General features: G+C 37.3%; 1 protein-coding gene across 1 annotated transcript in view; it reads left to right on the top strand.

Moving 5' to 3' along the window:
* The first annotated feature begins 1,349 nt into the window (after positions 1 to 1,349).
* The window catches only part of MCF2L (MCF.2 cell line derived transforming sequence like), a 353,557-nt gene continuing 331,922 nt past the window's right edge, over positions 1,350 to 22,984 (top strand). The window contains 1 exon segment of the mRNA XM_053707774.1: positions 1,350 to 2,136. Coding sequence (XP_053563749.1) covers positions 1,983 to 2,136 — 154 coding nt within the window. The 5' untranslated portion in view covers positions 1,350 to 1,982.

Raw genomic sequence — 22,984 nt, 5'->3', positions numbered from 1 at the left:
GTTTTCTGGTTATCTTTTTTTTTAATCTCTTTATTAAACATTGTCTAAAGCAGAGCTTTCCAAACTTTTCATGTTGGTGACACACTTTGTAGACCTACATAATTTCGCGACACAGTAATTCAGTTGTACTAGCAAACAGGAGGTTAAACTAACTTGTTTTAAAAGATACGGACACATACATAAATTATATAATAACAAAATGTATTTACAAGTAACAGTATGTATGTGCAAGAATTAAAAAAAAGTTTAATAACACCAATAGCTACTTACTATTTTAATGGGATGCATGAGGCTGATGAGATGAACACAGTTTCTGAATATTTGGTGGAATATTAGATAAAGACACTCACATTTCACCATCAAGCATTTTTAAGCTTCCACTTCCTATCCATATATCAAGAGCAGGAGCAGCAATGCAGGAGCAGGAGCTGACTTCAGCTCAGCGTTTAAGCTGCCACCCTGAGAGCTCTGTGAGTCCAACTGACTACTGCCCGCGCTGCAAACACACTGCTGTCCCACTCACTGGCTACACTTGCAGTCACGAGCCAATTAAGGAGAGTACATGTGCAGTCAGGGGCCAATGTGCCTCCAAATCCGCCAATGGTAATAGTTTCAGTTCCCACTGAGCTGTGCCAATTGGTTAAGATGATCTGTGACCCACTAGGTATCAATCACATGTTAACCATGTGATATGCGTAGCAGGCAGGTGGAAAGTCAGAAACCAAAAAACAATTAAAAAAAAAAATTAAATTTAAAAAAAATTGTACTGAAGCAGGGACACACCTACACACTGCTGCCGACACACTAGTGTGTCCCGACACACAGTTTGGAAAGCACTGGTCTAAAGTGTAGCTTTGAAGCATACTGCCAGCTCTTTGTTCACACTGTACAAATGTGAAAACAGGTCTATTTTAGTAGAGCTGTCACCAAGGTAATGTAGTGTCAATTTGTAATAAGCTCTTTGGGGATTAAGCAGGTGTCCTCTGCAGCAAGAGGATGTATAATTTAACCTGTTACTTTATAGGACTGAGTTATTGTGCAGGAATATGTTGTCAGTCCATTGGTTATACATAGTGAGACACCAGTTTTCATCCCTCTGCAGGACACAAGAGTGGAAATAGTTGTTCTTGCCAAGTAAATCACAAACATTCATTCTTTTCCCCTTTGTCTTTTCTTTCCTAAAACAAAGCAGGGCAGCAAAAAACTTGCAGTGCTTCCCTGTTATATTTAAACAAAAAAACTAAACAGCGGTTCGTTTCCTGCCCTTCCTTTGAGGCGTAGAAACTTTGCTTGAATTTCCTTGGGAATTTATTTTGCAAGACATTTTCGCCCTTCATCACAATGTCTCAAGTTGTGCTTTAACAGCTTTTCACTTTACAGAAAGCCATCTGCTTTTGCAGCAATCTTCTTTCAACTGCTTTAAGATTTGCTATCACATTGATGTTGCCTTGTGATTTTTTGACTTCAGTGCATGACCTTTAGTGATGAAGGATAAAGGAAGTGAAATCCAGAGATGGGAAGAAACGCGCATTAGGTTACTGACACAGTAATGTGTATATTGTCTCATCAGAAGGACGTCTATACATTGGCACTGCTCTTTTCCTGCAAGATCAACCAGGATCTGATTTTCTTGTGAATTAAGGAGGAATTCTTATAATGAATTTGAAGAATGAATAAAAGACAGTGAAGTTATTTTTTTCCGTTTCCTGTGATAGCAAAACTCTTTGAACACATTAGCAAGAAGAGAAAAGATTTGCCCATTGCAATTTAATATGCATTGTAGATTAGACTGGATGTATGTTTCGTTTATTAATTTAATACTTTTAGGCTATGTTATGTTTTCTTCACCAATTATCTCAGTGATTTAAAAAAAAAATCATTAAGTATCAACTTTTTTCCTTGAGAAATAAGGAAAAATATCAATATTCTTCATTCATAGTTTCTGTATACCATAGTATGAGAATATTATTTGAAGACCGCTAATGTCTTTGAACAGATTTTTAAAAGGAAGACACGAGGGTCATAACAGCAGATACTCAACAAGAGTGACCCAGGTCCTACACAATGCATCAGCCACAATATTCCACTCCCTACCTAGGAGGGGCAGGCGGAAAACCTCACATCAAGCAAGTTCTGGTGAGCTCATTTTTTCCTTCAATGTATTTATATAGGTTGGTACTGTGCTTCCTAGCAAGGTGCTGCATGCTTTTTATTCTTGCTGTTGCCTAGCAACTCATTATTAAACCCTGATGTGTGAGTGTTTTTGTCTAATCGTTGATATAAGTTTAGTTGATATTTTGTGACAGGCATTTCTCGGTTTGACTACTGTGGGCATATTATAATTCTGTTTCTGAAGTTTAAAAGCCACATTTATGATGTGCTGCATGTATTATTATAGCTATACAATAAGGTGACAAGCTACGTAACTATGGTATTGTTTCTTGTGCCTCTGTTAGAATCCAAAACCAGATATATAAAGAAAAATAATTGCTGTATATTTTGCATCTAAGAATTTATTCATTTACTGAGAAGGAATACTCTAGTACAGTACAATTTTTTAAGCAGAGGACAAACAAGTATAAGATCGTGATACAAGACAATGTTGGGTCAGTTTAGCAAGCATCCTGGGCAACCCAAAACAAACAAAAAAATAAATAAAAAATACTATAGAAAACAAACCTCAATCTATTGTGAACTTCTTTATGGAACACAGTATGTACAATAAGTGAAAGTAAAACTAGCAGAAACTTAAGTTCAAGTGTATGAGCTGCCAGGGTGGTGCTATCTTGGTATGTTTGTCAGCAGAAGGACTTCCTATAAAATGAAATCTGTAATTGTAAGGCTACTGTTTTCTTCATATATCCAGTAAATGCAGCACAGCTCCACTGGACACATCTTTGTCAAGTTGAGAGTAGCCAGCATGCTTCTCAATCAAAGGTGTTGACAGCCATTTTAATCTAGTTTACCAATTTTCTATCAGTCTTCCATTAATCTCTCAGGCTTATAATTTAGGGAACTCCTGATACATCATTTGCTAAAGGTTCTAAAGATAATACATTTCATGTATTAAACAGATGGAAACAGTGACATAACACACACACATAGTCATACATAGTAAAGCAAATGTACAAGTTAGGAAAATTCTAATCAGCTGTTCGGATTGTAATTACTCAAAGCCATAGCTCATGAAGATTGTTATCAGTAGAGTCATGTGCAGTTTATTGAGCTTACTATGTTTCTGGATGTTTACTATGGAAGGAAAAGACAATATTAAAGGGAATATTAGGTAGATATTTTCTCTTATAAATAATCATTGGCTGCTGTACATATATGCCTCTAGTCATTGGCTTACCGATGTGTTCATCTAGTTCCTATAAGTGCATTGATGCTCTTTCAAGAAACGATACAAGAGTATGAAGCAAATTGATAATAGAAGTAAATTGGAAAGTTGTTTACAAATGTATGCTCTATCTGAATCATGAAAGAAAAATTGTTTTTTTTTAATCTCTCTTTTAAATCTTTTAAATGGACACTAAACCCAAATTTTTTCTTTCATGATTCAGATAGAGCATGCAATTTTAAGCAACTTTCTAATTTACTCCTATTATTTTTTATTCATTCTCTTGCTATCTTTATTTAAAAAGCAGGAATGTGATGCCTAGGAGTTGGCCCATTTTTGGTTGAGAACCTGGGTTATGCTTGCTTATTGGTGGGTAAATTTAAGCCTCCAATAAGCAAGCGCTAACCATGGTGCTGAAAAATGGGCTGGCTGCTAAGATTTACATTCCTGCTTTTAAAATAAAGATAGCAAGAGAATGAAAAAAAATAGATAATAGGAGTAAATTAGAAAGTTGCTTAAAATGTCATGCTCTATCTGAATCATGAAAAAAAAAAATTGGGTTCAGTGTTCCTTTAAGCATAGAAGACAATACATATACGCACTGCACCTTTGAACTCTTTCCAGTCCTGCCCCTTGTCATATACCATATCACTTATTCTGCCAAAAAGCCATCTATTTATTAATAAACATTTGTTTCCATAGCATGTTCATGCATTTCTTTATGCAGATTAGCAATGGGTAATAATTTACTTCAGGTCTCAAAAAAAAAAAAAAGGTGATATTTTCAATTCTGCTCTCCATTAAAATTATCTTACCTTATATAATTGTTACTTAGAATATTTTTATTATCAGATGAAGCTGAAGTCTAGATTTTGCACACTAATGTTTTAGATTTCAGTTTAATAAAGTTTTTAGTTTAAGGTTAATTTGTCTTAAATATTTTGAGGAATCTTCAGGGTATATTATATAATCTCTGCCATAACTAGACCTGTTTTGGTGTAGGTCTATGTGTATTATGGTGATTTGTTTGTTTTAATGGTCCACTTTAGATGCTCGTTAAAATTAAGCTGATTTTAAACATTAACCTTCATCTTTGAACAATGTGTATTCCTGTACTTTAAAAGAAATGCATAACCTATTAATCCTCTCGCCTCCCATTTTGGACAGCTCAAAGTTCAGATGACGGGAACAAATCTCAAAGCCAAGCTCAAGCTGACTGACCTCTTTTTTCTTTTTTTTACCTCATAACATCAGCTATACCATTTCCTAAAACTAGTATAAAGCAAGGACAGTTCAAGACATTGTGCTGCCTGATACAGTTCAGGCACATAGAGAGAGTACGGCACTGCTAGATGTTATAAGGTTAAAAAAAAAAGAACAGACAGACCCGCTCTTGGACGCCATCCATGTCTGCCTTGTTATTAGTTTTTCAATATTTCCCAATAAATAGTGAGAAATGTATTTTAAAGTACAGGAACCTTGTAACCTTACAACACGTAGCAGTGCCCTACTCTATGTGTCTGACTGAGCAAGCTAATCCATTGCAGTACAGGCGCTTTGAGCCAGGAGGAGGTACATAGAAAGTCTCTGCAATTTTGAGTTGCAGGCGTTTAGCTGCTTGGAGCCGCAGCTTGTGTACAGAGATTGTGCTGTCTGAGTCTTATGTGTAGATTTGCCAATGTCTGTCCAACATGATACGCTGTAGCATATCATGTCCAACAGACATTGCTGAATGCCGATAGCATACACTGTCAGCATTTATCATTACAAAAGCAGTTCACCAGAACTGCTTTTGTAATGCCGCCCCTGCAGATTTGCGGCCAATCAGCCGCTAGCAGGGGGTGTCAATCAGCCTGATCGTATAGGATTGGTGGATTGAAGACCGCAGCCTCAGAGGCAGCGGACAAGTTATGGAGCAGCGTTTTTTGTTTCCGGCGAGTGTGAAGGCTCACGCGGGAATAAGGGCCATTTGGCCCTTGTGAAATCTACCCTTAAGAATGAAGTGACGCCCCCTAACTCTCTTTCCAATACAGTCTAAATACAACCATAGTCACCAATGTCAAAGATTACATTCTCCCACATGAACATACTGAAAGCCAGCTGAGTAAACCCATATAACAGCAATTTCAGTAACACTTTCCTAAAGGGCACTCTTGTTCAATGCTGCCCAGGTCCCGTGGTCATACCTGGTTCAGTTATAGAGACAGATTTACTGTACAGAAAGTGTTTCCTGTTTTTGCGTAATTTAACCCAGATCTAAGTAGCTACTATGCACACTTTTGTTATAGGGAATGGCAGATAGGGTTCTCTTCAGCTACTGATGATTTTGTTACAAGCTATTATCCTTATGTGTATCCTTTAATTGTCAACTCCGGATTGGAGTTGACAAAGCCTGCTTTGTAGAGGTTGATTGTCAAGTCACCATCCTACTAACCCGAGCAGCCATTCATAAATTAATTTTATTTCAATTCCTGTAAATCTCAATAAATTATCTTTTTTTTATCATAGCATTTGTGATGCAGATAGTGACTTCATTTTAATTTGTTAGTCACCTGTGTATAAGAACCATTTGCAGATCCTGACTAAAGGTTTGCACTGCCCTTAAATATAAAGGCAAATACATTTGGTATATGAATTGTATAGATGTTTAGTTTAAATACCATTAGATGCATGTATACAGTACAACATCAATGGTGCTAAAAGATTGTACTCACATTGCCTACCACTGTATCATTTTAACACCCAGCCAGGTTTTCCAGGACAATTAAGAGTTACACGTTCTGCAGGGTTTGCATGAAGGAACATGAACAATCTGCCCAGCAGACTTTTGCTGTCTAGAGGTACAATGCATGTTCCTCCCTGCACATTCTGCATTATGTGTAACTTAGAACTGTCCAGAAAACACAGGGCAGAAGTGGCAACTCTATGTATCATCAGAAGGTCACATTCATAGTACAGGTAGAAAACCCTTTATCCAAACTCCTTGGGACAGGAAAAGGTTTGGATTTTGGAATATTTGCACTTGCAAAATGGGAATGCTTGTTGACGGATGTGACCAACAATATCTTCTTTAATTTAGGCAATATTTTCATGTCATAGTATAGCTTATACATGCAACCTCAAGGTAGTTTTATATCAGGTTTAATACTTTTGTATACATAGTACCATTAGAAAGATCGTACAGTACTGTAATCAGAAATGCAATAGTTGTTTTAAATAAATATTGATCATACTTTTTATTTTAGAACACAAAAAACAAAAACAAATCAAAGATGCAGGCAGAGAAGATTGTGACTTATTGGTGGGGAAAAATTTGTCATTTTATTTAAAAAAAAATATTAAATGAAAGTCTGGATTTCAGAATAATTCTGGATTTTGGAATTCCGTATATGGGGATTTGTACCTATAATAACTTTATAACTTAAGAATATTGAAAAACATATTCTAATGACATTTTAAAAATGATTTTTTTATGTGCATTACATTACACACCCTTGAAGTTGCTTTGTATCCTGGAGGATGCTTTTCAATTTTAAGAAAAGACAGAAATATTTAAGTTTATACTTTTCTCTTGTATTAAAGTATTTTTTGCTTGTTTTATCTCAAAGGGGAACTCATAAAATGAATCTATTATTTAAATGGATGTTTTTGTTCTTCGTGAAATATGCATGATAAAACATTTTAAGGGTAATATCCCTTTAATGCTTAGATTATTCTCTGAGACAGACCGTCTCACACTGCTGACTCACTGGTACTGAAGTCATTAGAAAAGTGTACTCCTTCATAACTCCAGTAGACTCTAATTACTGATGAGAAAATCTTTACTCAGAAATCTCGGCCTATGGCCCTGGGTCAGTTTTATTCCCATACCAATGTGTAACCAAATGTGCTTTTTAAGATTAAAGATGGTCAAAACATAAAACCAAATAGGTTTATATGCAACAATAAAATATCCTATGCTGGGGCTGTCTGCCAGAATCAAAATATCCTTTTAATTTTCTTGAACAGTTTGTAGACAGAGCATTGTGTGAGTAGTTAAAGGGACATTACAGACAAAATTGGAATCCACATGGATGCATTTCAGTTTTTAATAGAATTATTTTTGTAATATACATGCATTAGAAAAATAGTTTCTAATAAAAGCTATAGCGGTTTTAAAAGTGTATGTAAGTATGCACCGTGCACCAGCATTTTAAACACAGCTCTTGCACAGATAGCCTAAAGTGCTTGTACCATCTGGTAATGACTCCATTTGTTAATTGCTGATATCATAAAAGCCCCACTGTTGCTCTAAGCAGCTGCAGTATTTAAAATGCTGGTGCACTGAGAATATCCAGCTATGCTTCACATGCACATGCAGAGAAACACTAAAAAACAGTGATACCTTTTACTAGAAGCATTTTTGCCATCTCATGTATATTGCAAATATGTTTCTATTCAAAGATGTCATTTATCTATGTGTATTTAAATTTTGACCAGAATGTCCTTTTAAAAAGAGTTGCACTGGGGTTCAGAAACTGTGCTATGCTGGGGAAGTGGAAGTATTGTGTAATGTGCTATGGAAGTATTGTGTAATGTCAACGTAATGATTTTATAATGTATCCAGTCTACAGAAATGCAGACACCAAACCATAAAGTTAAGCAATCATTTTCCTATCTCTATTAGTTACATTGCAAACTTACCATCAAAGCTTGACACATGATCCTACCTATAATTATTGGTTTATTATATTGTGGTTCTCTTTATACAGTAGAGAAAAGGTCATTTGGTTGTTCTGTGCTGCAGCAGTGAATTGCTGCTGTTATGGCTGAAACACAGTGGCCTAGATTTGGAGTTTGGCGGTAGATGGGCTGTTAACGCTACGCAGACTTTTTTCTGGCCGCACCATAAAATTAACTCTGGTATCGAGAGTCCAAAAAAATGCTGCGTTAGGCTCCAAAAAAGGAGCGTACAGCATTTTTACCGCAAATGCAACTCTCGATACCAGAGGTGCTTACGGACGCGGCCAGCCTCAAAAACGTGCTCGTGCACGATTCTCCCATAGGAAACAATGGGGCTGTTTGAGCTGTAAAAAAACCTAACACCTGCAAAAAAGCAGCGTTCAGCTCCTAACGCAGCCCCATTGTTTCCTATGGGGAAACACTTCCTACGTCTGCACCTAACACCCTAACATGTACCCCGAGGCTAAACACCCCTAACCTTACACTTATTAACCCCTAATCTGCCGCCCCCGCTATCGCTGACCCCTGCATTATATTATTAACCCCTAATCTTCCGCTCCGTAAACCGCCGCAACTTACATTATCCCTATGAACCCCTAATCTGCTGCCCCTAACACCGCCGACCCCTATATTATATTTATTAACCCCTAACCTGCCCCCCACAACGTCACCGCCAGCTACTTACAATAATTAACCCCTAATCTGCCGACCGCAAAGCGCCGCCACCTACGTTATCCTTATGTACCCCTAATCTGCTGCCCCTAACACCGCCGACCCCTATATTATATTTATTAACCCCTAATCTGCCCCCCTCAACGTCGCCGACACCTGCCTACACTTATTAACCCCTAATCTGCCGAGCGGACCTGAGCGCTACTATAATAAAGTTATTAACCCCTAATCCGCCTCACTAACCCTATCATAAATAGTATTAACCCCTAATCTGCCCTCCCTAACATCGCCGACACCTAACTTCAATTATTAACCCCTAATCTGACGACCGGAGCTCATCGCTACTATAATAAATGGATTAACCCCTAAAGCTAAGTCTAACCCTAACACTAACACCCCCCTAACTTAAATATAATTTACATCTAACGAAATTAATTAACTCTTATTAAATAAATTATTCCTATTTAAAGCTAAATACTTACCTGTAAAATAAATCCTAATATAGCTACAATTTAAATTATAATTATATTATAGCTATTTTAGGATTAATATTTATTTTACAGGTAACTTTGTATTTATTTTAACCAGGTACAATAGCTATTAAATAGTTAAGAACTATTTAATAGTTACCTAGTTAAAATAATAACAAAATTACCTGTAAAATAAGTCCTAACCTAAGTTATAATTAAACCTAACACTACCCTATCAATAAATTAATTAAATAAAATACCTACAATTACCTACAATTAACCTAACACTGCACTATCAATAAATTAATTAAATAAAATACCTACAATTACCTACAATAAAACCTAACACTACACTATCAATAAATAAATTAAATACAATTTCTACAAATAACTACAATTACATAAACTAACTAAAGTACAAAAAATAAAAAAGAACTAAGTTACAAAAAATAAAAAAATATTTACAAACATAAGAAAAATATTACAACAATTTTAAACTAATTACACCTACTCTAAGCCCCCTAATAAAATAACAAAGACCCCCAAAATAAAAAAATGCCCTACCCTATTCTAAATTAATAAATTTAAAAGCTCTTTTACCTTACCAGCCCTGAATAGGGCCATTTGCGGGGCATGCCCCAAGAAAATCAGCTCTTTTGCCTGTAAAAAAAAAACATACAATACCCCCCCCCCCCAACATTACAACCCACCACCCACATACCCCTAATCTAACCCAAACCCCCCTTAAATAAACCTAACACTAAGCCCCTGAAGATCTTCCTACCTTGTCTTCACCTCAACAGGTATCACCGATCCGTCCTGGCATCCGGTGCTGAAGAGGTCCAGAAGAGGCTCCAAAGTCTTCCTCCTATCCGGCAAGAAGAGGACATCCGGACCGGCAAACATCTTCATCCAAGCGGCATCTTCGATCTTCTTCCATCCGGTGCGGAGCGGGTCCATGTTGAAGCAGCCGACGCGGATCCATCCTCTTCTTCCGGCGTCTCCCGACGAATGACGGTTCCTTTAAGGGACGTCATCCAAGATGGCGTCCCTCGAATTCCGATTGGCTGATAGGATTCTATCAGCCAATCGGAATTAAGGTAGGAATATTCTGATTGGCTGATGGAATCAGCCAATCAGAATCAAGTTCAATCCGATTGGCTGATCCAATCAGCCAATCAGATTGAGCTCGCATTCTATTGGCTGTTCGATCAGCCAATAGAATGTTCCTACCATGCTTCAACATGGACCCGCTCCGCACCGGATGGAAGAAGATCGAAGATGCCGCTTGGATGAAGATGTTTGCCGGATAGGAGGAAGACTTTGGAGCCTCTTCTGGACCTCTTCAGCACCGGATGCCAGGACAGATCGGTGATACCTGTTGAGGTGAAGACAAGGTAGGAAGATCTTCAGGGGCTTAGTGTTAGGTTTATTTAAGGGGGGGTTGGGTTAGATTAGGGGTATGTGGGTGGTGGGTTGTAATGTTGGGGGGGGGTATTGTATGTTTTTTTTTACAGGCAAAAGAGCTGATTTTCTTGGGGCATGCCCCGCAAAGGGCCCTGTTCAGGGCTGGTAAGGTAAAAGAGCTTTTAAATTTATTAATTTAGAATAGGGTAGGGAATTTTTTTATTTTGGGGGTCTTTGTTATTTTATTAGGGGGCTTAGAGTAGGTGTAATTAGTTTAAAATTGTTGTAATATTTTTCTTATGTTTGTAAATATTTTTTTATTTTTTGTAACTTAGTTCTTTTTTATTTTTTGTACTTTAGTTAGTTTATTTAATTGTAGTTATTTGTAGGTATTGTATTTAATTCATTTATTGATAGTGTAGTGTTAGGTTTTATTGTAGGTAATTGTAGGTATTTTATTTAATTAATTTATTGATAGGGTAGTGTTAGGTTTAATTATAACTTAGGTTAGGACTTATTTTACAGGTAATTTTGTTATTATTTTAACTAGGTAACTATTAAATAGTTCTTAACTATTTAATAGCTATTGTACCTGGTTAAAATAATTACAAAGTTGCCTGTAAAATAAATATTAATCCTAAAATAGCTATAATATAAATATAATTTATATTGTAGCTATATTAGGATTTATTTTACAGGTAAGTATTTAGCTTTAAATAGGAATAATTTATTTAATAAGAGTTAATTTATTTCGTTAGATTTAAATTATATTTAATTTAGGGGGGTGTTAGTATTAGGGTTAGACTTAGCTTTAGGGGTTAATACATTTATTAGAATAGCGGCGAGATTCGGTCGTCAGATTAGGGGTTAATAATTGAAGTTAGGTGTCGGCAATGTTAGGGAGGGCAGATTAGGGGTTAATACTATTTATGATAGGGTTAGTGAGGCGGATTAGGGTTTAATAACTTTATTATAGTAGCGCTCAGGTCCGCTCAGCAGATTAGGGGTTAATAAGTGTAGGCAGGTGTCGGCGATGTTGAGCGGGGCAGATTAGGGGTTAATAAATATAATATAGGGGTCGGCGGTGTTAGGGGCAGCAGATTAGGGGTACATAAGGATAACGTAAGTAGCGGCACTTTGCGGTCGGCAGATTAGGGGTTAATTATTGTAAGTAGCTGGCGGCGACGTTGTGGGGGGCAGGTTAGGGGTTAATAAATATAATACAGGGGTCGGCGGGGTTAGGGGCAGCAGATTAGGGGTACATAAGTATAACGTAGGTGGCGGTCGGCAGATTAGGGGTTAAAAAAATTTAATCGAGTTGCGGCGATGTGGGGGGACCTCAGTTTAGGGGTACATAGGTAGTTTATGGGTGTTAGTGTACTTTAGAGTACAGTAGTTAAGAGCTTTATGAACCTGCGTTAGCCCATAAAGCTCTTAACTCCTGCTTTTTTCCTGCGGCTGGAGTTTTGTCGTTAGAGCTCTAACGCTCACTTCAGAAACGACTCTAAATACCGGAGTTAGGAAGATCCCATTGAAAAGATAGGATACGCAATTGACGTTAGGGGATCTGCGGTATGGAAAAGTCGCGGCTGAAAAGTGAGCGTTAGACCCTATTTTGAGTGAATCCAAATACCGGCGGTAGCCTAAAACCAGCGTTAGGAGCCTCTAACGCTGGTTTTCACGGCTAACGCCGAACTCTAAATCTAGGCCAGTGTAATTCCAAAAGTCTTCCACAGTGAGGTATATTAGCATTGTGAATTATATTTAGTTCTAAAACTAAAAGGGCTTGTAGTTAGTCATGCACAAATGAGAGTGCCCTAATCAGTTGGGCAGGGCAAGTGTCACATTAAAAAGTGATTGCACGGTAGGGCTGGGCAGTTAATTCTGAAGTTATTTCTTTACCAATGATTTCTGATTGCAAAATACTTTATAAATATAATTTTCCCTGTATGCACGGCAATCCTCCAGCATGTCTGATAATACAAGAAGGTTTTCAACAGTTTGACATAACCAGACTTAAAAGGACATTAAACCCATTTTTTTTCTTGCATGATTCAGAAAGAGAATACCATTTTAAACAACTTTCTAATTTACTTCTGATATCTAATGTGCTTCATTCTCTTGATATTCCTTTCTGAAAAGCATATCTAGATAGGCTCAGTAGCTTCTGATTGGTGGATGCACATATTTGCCTTGTGATTGGCTCACCCATGTGCATTGCTATTTATTTAACAAAGGATATATAAAGAATGAATCAAATTAGATAATAGAAGTAAAATTGTATTCTCTATTTGAATCATGAAAGAAAATGTTTGAGTTTAATGTCCCTTTAAATTCACAAATTAATAGAGATAGGTAAAATGAATGATACATATTTTATATTTTGAATCTGCAACTTGTTATAAGAATATGGCCTAAGTAATACTGTAAAAAAAGAAAAAAAGAAAAGAAAAGTAAAAAGTAATGAAAAGAAAGAAAGCCCACTATTTGGACCAGTCAACACTGTAGATTTGCATAATCAACAAATGCAAGATAACAAGACAATGCAGTAGCACTTAGTCTGAACTTCAAATGAGTAGTAGTTTTTTTTTCCTGACAATTTTAAAAGTTATGTCTTTTTCCACTCCCCCTGTACCATGTGACAGCCATCAGCCAATCACAAATGCATACACGTACCATGTGACAGCAATCAGCCATTCACAAATGCATACACACTTATTCTTGCACATGCTCAGTAGGAGCCGGTGACTCAAAAAGTTTAAATATAAAAAGACTGTGCACATTTTGTTAATGGAAGTAAATTAGAAAGTTGTTTAAAATTGCCTGCTCTATCTGAATCATGAAAGTTTTATTTTGAGTGAGTGTCCCTTTAAGCAAACTATTAGATGAGACCCTACAAAATACTGAATAAACTTTAAATATGGAGAATCTACAACAAAAACATTTTGATTTATTTACCAATATTTAACACAATTGAATTGTTTAGTTTCATAAGTTATAGTGCATAGAGTATCAGCATGAAAATCGCATTGCAATATAAATAAAAAAAAGTTTACTTTTAGGTTCTCTCATATGTTCTAATTGCCGCAGCGCGACCACCAGAGAGGGATTTGCTGCATCATGATTGACATACTACTTTATCCAGTCACACTCATGATGTGCCAATTAAGCTATGTAATTGTAATGTGCACCCATGCGATCACAGACCCCTGCCAGTGTGCACATTACGTTTAGAAGGGAACAGCATAGCTATTTAGGCAGCTAGCACTGTTCCCTGATCAGTAATAAGCTCTTGCAAGAAAACAAATGGCAATGTGTGTAAGTATTCATGCCATTCACTGTCGCTGGTATGGCATGCGCAACCTAATATACATAGTCTGTGATTGGACATCAGCAGTTACAAAGGAGTATGGGACAGAAAAATTAATAAATAAAAAAGAATTCCTTGCTGGGTGTGCTTTGTATAGATTAGTATTGAAAACCAGTAATACTGAGTGGTCCAGGTTGAATTCTGAATTAAAGCTCAAAGTCACCTGAATTTTTACAAAACACATTAAGGGCTAGATTACGAATGGCACACTAACGTAATATGGGATCGTTTTAGCACACGAGTAGGGTGTTTTTTTTACACTTTTTTTGCTCAATTGACTTCTATTTGCGAATATGTTATCACGCGCACGATTTTCTAAATTCAGCTTTCTACACATGTTGTGTTAGCACGTGAGCGAAAACAGTTTACTTTCAGCTCAAAATACGAGTGCAACTTGATGCAAGCAAAAAGATTACTTCTAGCGCAGTAAACGCTTGAGTGGGAGCATTAAATAGCGCTCCACTTGTAATCTGACCTTTAGTGTTTAATGTCCCTTTAAAGAAAAATCTTGGGTTTCACATCCATTTATGTTGCTTAGATTATTCATTTGTTATTATCTCCATTTCTGCAGCTAATAATTCCTCCCCTGAACCCCTTTTCTCTGTTATTATCCCAACATCATCATGTGTATCATCATTCATCAATATCAGTGCTCAGAGAAAGTAAGCTATTGCCTTATCTTTCTTCTCCTACTGTTATTTTCCCAACAAACATTTAAGACTGAATTGAGGACTTAAATAAAGCTGAAGTAGAGCTTTAAAAGTGTCTGTGAAAATTGTACAACATTGTGCAAGATTACATATGCGGCGTCTCCTGCAAAAGCTGTCGACGCCAGTTTTTTGGCCGGATTTGCTATCACATATACGGCGCCGCATATAAATGCAGCGCATATATTTCACCCGTCGCCCGCTATTTTTACTCCCATAAACTAACATAGAAACGTGTCGCAAGTTGGTATCACATATTCAGCGCAAGGACTTACGTGATGAAAATGGAGAAATTTTACTCCATTTTGACCTCGCAGCACATAGGCAGACGCAGCAAGCCTTGCGCTGAAAATGTCAGCACCGTAACTCCCTGAAAATAATAACTAACACCTAACGCATGCGCAATATTTATCTACCTATCAACCGCCAACACCCACCGCAATAACTAATAAAGTATATTAACCCCTAATCCGCCAACCCCCACATAGCAAAACATCTAATTAACCTATTAACCCCTAATCCGCCAACCCCCCACAACGCTACATACCTAATAAAGTGATTAACCCCTAAACCACCATCACCCCACAATGCAATATACATTAAACTATTAACGCCTAATCCACCATTCACCCACCTCGCAAAATACCTATTAAAACTATTAACCCCTAAACCACCATCACCCCACAATGCAATAAACAATAAACTATTAACCCCTAATCCACCATTCACCCACATCGCAAAATACCTATTAAAACTATTAACCCCTAAACCGCCATCCCCCACCAACGAAATACATTTAATTAACCTATTAACTCCTAATCCGCCAACCCCCCACAACGCAAATAACTAATTAAATTACTAAGCCCCCTAACCTAACATCCCTAAATTAACCCCACTTACATTAAATTAAAAAAAAACTAACATTACTTTAAAAATAAAAAAAAATACTAAGATTACATTAATCTAAATTTACAACAAATAAAAAAAGTCTTACATTACAGAAAATAATAAACCAAATTATCAAAAATAAAAAAATTAAATCTAATCCCTATGAAAATAAAAAAGCCCCCCCCCCCAAAATAAAAAACACCCCTAATCTAATCTAAACTACCAATAGCCCTTTAAAGGGTCATTTGTATGGGCACTGCCCTTAAAAGGGAATTCGGCTCTTTTACAAGTGCCCATGAAATCCCATGAGATTAGGGAGTGTTTTTATTTTGGGGGAGGCTTTTTTATTTTCATAGGGATTAGGTTTAATTTTTTATTTTTGATAATTTGGTTTATTATTTTCTGTAATGTTAGCCTTTTTTTGTAATTTTAGATTAATTTAAATTTAGTTTTATTTTAAATTGTAATTTAGTATTTTTACATTTTAGGTAATTGGAGTTAATTTAGGGGGTGTTAGGTTAGGGGCTTAGTAATTTAATTAGTTATTTGCCTTGTGGGGATTGGCGGTTTATGGAGTTAATAGATTTATTAGGTTTATTGAAATGCAGGGGTTTGGCAGATTAGAGGTTAATCCGTTTATAAGATACTTTGCGATGTGGGGGTTGGAGGATTATGGGTTAATATGTAGATTGCGATGTGGGGGATGGCGGATTAGGGGTTAATACATTTATTAGTTAGATTGCGATGAGGGGGATGGCGGATTAGGGGTTAATAGTTGAATTAGTTAGATTGCGATGTGGGGGGGGGGGGTGGCGACTTAGGGGTTAATACATTTATTATTAGTTCCGATATGGGTGTGATGGTGGATATAGGGGTTTTACGTGTGGGCTTTATTTTTGGGAGGTGGGTTAGACTTTTACGGGAGATTTGAATTTTTTTTAATTTTATTAGGCGCCGGCAGTTTCTAAAGTGCCGTAAGTCACTGGAGTTTTCAGAAATGTGTATTTACGCACATTTCTGGACATTGCTATTTTATCCGACTTACGGAAGTTTATAAACTGCCGGAGGGGTTTATGTGATTCCCTGATGTGCGAGGGAAAATTAAGGGCGACGCGGGTTTCAGCAGTTAAGCTGAAGCTTGCACTGCATATGTAATCTCACCCCTAGTTTTGGTTAATGTATTTGCTTGAACTCCGCTAGAACTCCACATGGACACTCAGTTTCGCACTGTGCTCCAATGTCTAGTCCTCGACCAGGAGGGCTGTTCTAACACGCCAGAGAGAGACCTTGACAGCGCACCCCTCACTATGGCCTTTATACCAAGGGAGGACAGGATGGCGGATGAAAATCATGGAGACCTGCTTACACTATCTGAATATCCTCATGAGACGGATCCTCAGACCTCCGCCTTGCTTAGCCCAGTGAGTTGCCCGGGTGTATTCCCTGACTTTGCCATTGTTCACTCGACCCCTGCTCCGGAGCGGCCGGTCGGGGTGGGGATAGGAGAGGACAGGGCTGTATCTAAAATTACCAGGGACATCTTCATACCTAATGCCTTTGAAACTGAGGACTTAAGGATCATCTGGAGTCACATGATTAAGCGATCTCCATTTTATGATCCCTCCACTGCAGTACACTACCTATGCCAGTCCCATAGCACCTCTACCCCCCCATCTCTGGGTACCTCCACTGCTAACTCCAAAAGCCCTCAGCCTTCCAACAAATGCCCCCTATGGACTACCATCTACGGGAGTTGGATAAGAGACACAGATGCTATGCCCTCCAGCTTCTTTGGCAATAATCAGACATGTTGGTCCTTTAGCCAGTTGTTACCTGTTTAGTGTGTTTTTCTTTTTTTATTCCAGCCTTAACTTTTTAGATGACAACGTACACAATACCTTTTTCTTGCTATGACAAGTGCTATATGACTGTTTAGTCTTATTTACTTAGATGAGTAGATTTTTTTTTTTTTATAATAGCAGGTTAGATGCCAAGCAATTTCTGAGGCAGCTGAGAATGTTTTATTTAAACTATTAGCCTGTATGGGCAAACTAGACACGGACAACTACCCCACCTAAATGCAGATTATATATCAGCCAAATTACTATTACTGTTTATCTTCCTCTAGTTAACTAGAGTTCTGCATTTGGGATGGATATTTTGGTCCCATAGCTATGTAATGGTACTATATTTTATAGTCTACCTTATTTATAGTTCTCTAGTATATGTTAAAGCCTTAGTCTTTTGTAAAATTTTACGTGTGTTATATCTAGTTTCTGCACTATACATATAGGGAATTTACCTCATAGGGTCCTTACTGTATACTTATGACTTCTGGACTTGCTTCTACATAGAGGGTATATGATTAGCTTCAAGTATTCAAGCCTATTATACTCTAGACCTTTCAGTTAACTTCATTATATTTTCTATTAGATATATTTGTATGCCTACTACCTGTTATGACAAAACACTCAAGTCATATTTAAGTTCTATATTATAATGTGGCTTGCCTTACCTTTTGATAGCTTGAGAAAAATATTATAATTTAATAGCCTAAATATATGGTTATCGGGCTGTTTAAAAGATGCTCATACCTAAATTAACTAGACATCTTAAGGTCTAATTTAGAGAAACTTGTACACGTTGTTGTATACAAACAAGTATTATTTTATACTATGTCATAGGTACTTCACAAGCTTCTATATCTCTCAATGATTATGATAGGATCCACATATATGTTATCTTTGCTTATGACTTATTTTATAATACCGTTATTATCCACTATATATCATAACGGATATCTTTTCTCGCAGTGATTACTACTCATATAGGAATTTGATTCACCTCCCATATTTTCTTATTAGTAATTGTATTACTCTGACTGTCCATGATCCTTTATCTGGTCAGTATTTGCTTAATACACATCTATATCTGTTCATATTGATATAATATTGTTGCTCTCTTTGTGGTTGCAGGAACCTGTCCTTTTTAAAGTAGGTGGTCCTGTTTGTAAGATATATAAATATGAAGGTCTTGCACCCCCATACACTACTTATCTTCCTCCAGGTTCTATAACTGGTCTGGGATCGGTCTGGAACTGCTTCTAGACTAGTAAACTTGATTAGGCACCCCTGCCCCTATACACTTGCTATATATTCTCTACTCATTTCTGCCATCATATTTTTACCTATGGTAACCATAGAAGGCTTCGCCCCCCTCCCCTCCCCCCTTAACTCAAAGCGGCTTTTGCCCGCTGAACTTCCTCAATATAAAGGCCCACATGAGGCCCCTTAATTAGTTATTCATGATAACCACCCCTAAATATAAAAATAGAGGTTTCAGGTATCTATTTCTTAACAATCAGCTTATTTTTTCTTTGGACCATGTATTTGTATTGTATACTATGAAAATGCTGCCATTCCTTTTACAAAATATATTGTTGGTTTTCTCTTCTCATGCGCAAAACCTCAATAAAAAAAAATAATAATTGCATGCCCTCTCTGAATCATGAAAGTTTAATTTTTATTTGACTGTCCCTCTAAAGAATAAACTTTATAAAAGCATGAATGGTCTCCTTTTGTGTGACCAGTTAGGGACAGATGTAATTATAAATATTTTATATAGCAGGGCTCAAAAGTTCAAGTTCTAAGATACTAGCCTGGCCAAAATGTCACTTACACTTCTGATCCCACCCATCACCTGCCCACACCCTAGCCACTACCCCAGCCCCTCTTTACATATGTTTAGCCATTGTTAAGCACCTTATAGTATAGTCATTTTAAAGGGGCATTGCACACATTGATTTTTTTTGCATACATGTTTTGTAGATGATCCATTTATATAGCCCATCTGGAAGTGTATAGTTGTTTTTTTTAAAAAAAACATTGTGCTGATTTTCAGACTCCTAAGCAAGCCCCAAAGTTGTAGATGTATACTGATGTACTGATTTTCATATGTAGGGAGGGGGGAGTGTCTGCACTTCCTGCTTTCTCAGCCCCTTTCAGTCGGTGGCCTAGCCTAACCTCATCAACAGAGCTAAACTGGGAGCTTATAAGGACGTTTTTAAGCTGGATTTTTATATCAGTATTTGTGCATATTCTTCTTTATAGAAGTGTCTATTACATGCAGTTATATGACAATTGGTGTATACTGTCCCTTTAAGCCATAAGAAATAAAGCAATTTTAATATATTTAAAAATATATACACATTTGCTGACTATTTGGCACAGTGTATTGACAGCATGTATCTCCCTCTCACATGATGTAAAGTTGTGTAAACCAGGGCAGGTTCAATCTAAGGCAGCAGGGAATGAAACAAATCTAGGGCTCGATCACATATGCGGCGTCGCCGGTTTTAGTGCGGGTTTGGTATCCTATAAACAGCGCCACATATAAATGTGGCACGTATATTTCACTCTTCGCCCGCAATTTTTACTCCCATAAACTAACACGGAACCGTGTCGCAAATCGGTATCCAATATTCAGTGCAAGGACTTACGTGGCGAAAATGGAGAAATCTTACTCCATTTTCACCTTGCCATAAAAGGCAGCCGTAGCAAGCCTTGCGCCGAGTATGGGAGCACCGTAACTCCCAAAAATGCCTGCAGAAATAAACACCTAACGCATGCGCAATATCTATCTACCTGTCAACCACAATCCCCCACTGCAATAACTAATAAAGTGTATTAACCCCTATATCTGCCATCAAACCCACATCGGAACTAATAAAAGTATTAACCCCTAAACCAACAAACCCCCCCACAACGCAATAAGCCTAATTAAACTATTAACCCCTATATCCGCCAACAAACCCACACTGCAAGTAATAAATAAATTATTAACCCCTAAATCCGCAAACTCCAACATTGCAAACTACCTATTAAAACTATTAACCACTAATCCGCCATTAACCCACAACGCAATAAACCTAACCCCTAACCTAACACCCCCTAAATGAACCCAAATTACCTAATTTACAAAATACTAAAGTTACTATTAAATTAAAAAAACCTAACACTACTTTAAAAATACAAATAAACTAAGTGTAAATTAAAGGGACAGTCTAATCAAAATTCTGATTTAGACTGTCCCTTTAAGCTACAATTACAGAAAATAAAAAAAATTAAGATTACATAAAATAAAAATTCAAAATTACCAAATTTTTAAAAATTATACCTAATCCCTATGAAAATAAAAAAGTCCCCCAAAATAAAAACACCCCCTACTCTAATAAACTACCAGTAGCCCTTAAAAGGGCTTTTTGCAGATAATCAGCTCTTTTACAACAAAATACACAAAGCCCCACCTAACAGTAAAACCCCCCCACCCAGCAAACCCCCCCAAATAAAAGAACCTAACACTAAAAACCCTAAACTACCCATTGCCCTGAAAAGGGCATTTGTTGGACATTGCCCTTAAAAAGGACATTTAGCTCTTTTACTGCCCATCTAAATAAAAAAAATAAAAAATCCTTAAAAAACCCTAAGTCTAACCCCCAGGTTGATACTCACCGTTCCTGAAGTCCGGTGGAGAAGGTCCTGTTCCAGGTGGTGAAATCTTCTTCCAAGCGGCAACCTCTTCTTTCTTCTTCCTGGAACATCCTTCACGGAGCGGAGCTGAAGACTGAAGACCGTCAGGCCCATTTATCAAGCTCCGTATGGAGCTTGAAGGGCCGTGTTTCTGGCGAGTCTTCAGACTCGCCAGAAACACAAGTTATGAAGCAGCGGTCTAAAGACCGCTGCTTCATAACCCTGTCCGCCTGCTCTGAGCAGGCGGACAGGAACCGCCGGAAATCAACCCGATCGAATACGATCGGGTTGATTGACAGCTCCCTGCTGGCGGCCGATTGGCCGCGAGTCAGCAGGGGGCGGCGTTGCACCAGCAGCTCTTGTGAGCTGCTGGTGCAATGTTAAATGTGGAGAGCGTATTGCTCTCCGCATTTAGCGAGGTCTTGCGGACCTGATCCGCAGTGTCGGATCAGGTCCGCAAGCCCTTTGATAAATGGGCCCCCGTGGAGCTGAAGACCAGCGACCCTGGAACTGAAGACCGGCGACCGTGGAGCCATGGAGCATGGTGGATCCTCTTCGTACGATCTTCGCCGCACACTGGATAGAGAATTCAAGATAGGTGATTAAAAATGGCATCACTTGAATTCCTATTTGCTGATTTGATTCTTCAAATCGGCCAATAGGATGAAAGCTACTCAAATCCTATTGGCTGTTCAAATTAGCCAATAGGATGAGAGCTACTGAAATTCTATTGGCTGATTTGAATAGACAATAGAATTTCAGTAGCTCTCATCCTATTGGCTGATATGAACAGCCAATAGGATTTGAGTAGCTTTCATCCTATTGGCCGATTTGAATTTGAAGAATCAAATCAGCCAATAGGAATTCAAGGGATGCCATTTTTAATCGCGTACCTTGAGTTCTCTATCCAGTGTGCAGCAAAGATCTATCCAGGGTGCTGAACCTAAATTGGGCCGGCTCCTAAGCTTTACATTCCTGCTTTTTAAAGAGCGAGAGAACGAATATAAATTGATAATGGGAGTAAATTAGAAAGTTACTTAAAATTCCATGCTCTATCTGAATCATAAAAAAATTAATTGGTTTTAGTATCCCTTTAAGTAGGGTTGCAGGCATCTGTTTTAGCCTAAGATATCTTTCAGTAGTACCAACCTTGAATTGGTTCACGCTATTAACAAAACTTTGGCACTACATAATATATATGCACTATTAGCAATTGCATTTATGTTCACAGGCAAAAAAAAAAAAGAAAAAATGTTTGGATTTTTTCCCAAAGTTTGTTTCGGACAAATTTCATTCATGCAGACATTTATTTTGTCAGAATATAAATTAAAGAGATGAATTTAAATCATATATTTTATTTCACCAGATCTACAACATAGAATGAATGAAACAAATCAATGCTTGCCAAATAAAATAGTGAACAAATCAAACGAAGAGCAATTTGTTTCAGATGCGACTATATAGAATGCTGTTTTCAGAAAAAAATAGTACCATGACCTCCTTGGGAAATGAGGATTTTTCTTTTGTTCATAGCATTATCTCACAATCCGCTTAAAATACACTTGTGTCCAACACATGCCAACACATGGTCATAAATATCTATTTGTTTGCTAAAATAACTTTTATTACTTTTTCATTTGTCGTTAAGAGGTAATAAATAATATTAAATGTAAAGCAATAGTGAGAAACAATGCATTGCTTTGCATTTTAAAACAATAATAGAAATCATAAAAACCTACAAAAAGAGAGAGAGAGAAGGGGGGTACAGTTTTGTCAGCCAATCAGGATCTGTACTAATGTATTTTTAATATTGCTTTAGAGAGAGAGGTATAAAGAAAGGAAGTCAAACTGAGCCTGTGATAGTGGAGAGCAATGAACTA

The sequence above is a fragment of the Bombina bombina genome, chromosome 3 (genome assembly GCF_027579735.1).
Source record: "Bombina bombina isolate aBomBom1 chromosome 3, aBomBom1.pri, whole genome shotgun sequence".
NCBI classification, from domain to species: domain Eukaryota; kingdom Metazoa; phylum Chordata; class Amphibia; order Anura; family Bombinatoridae; genus Bombina; species Bombina bombina.
The sequence above is the reverse complement of the archived record's forward strand: the minus strand, read 5'-3'. Positions and strand labels throughout refer to the sequence as shown.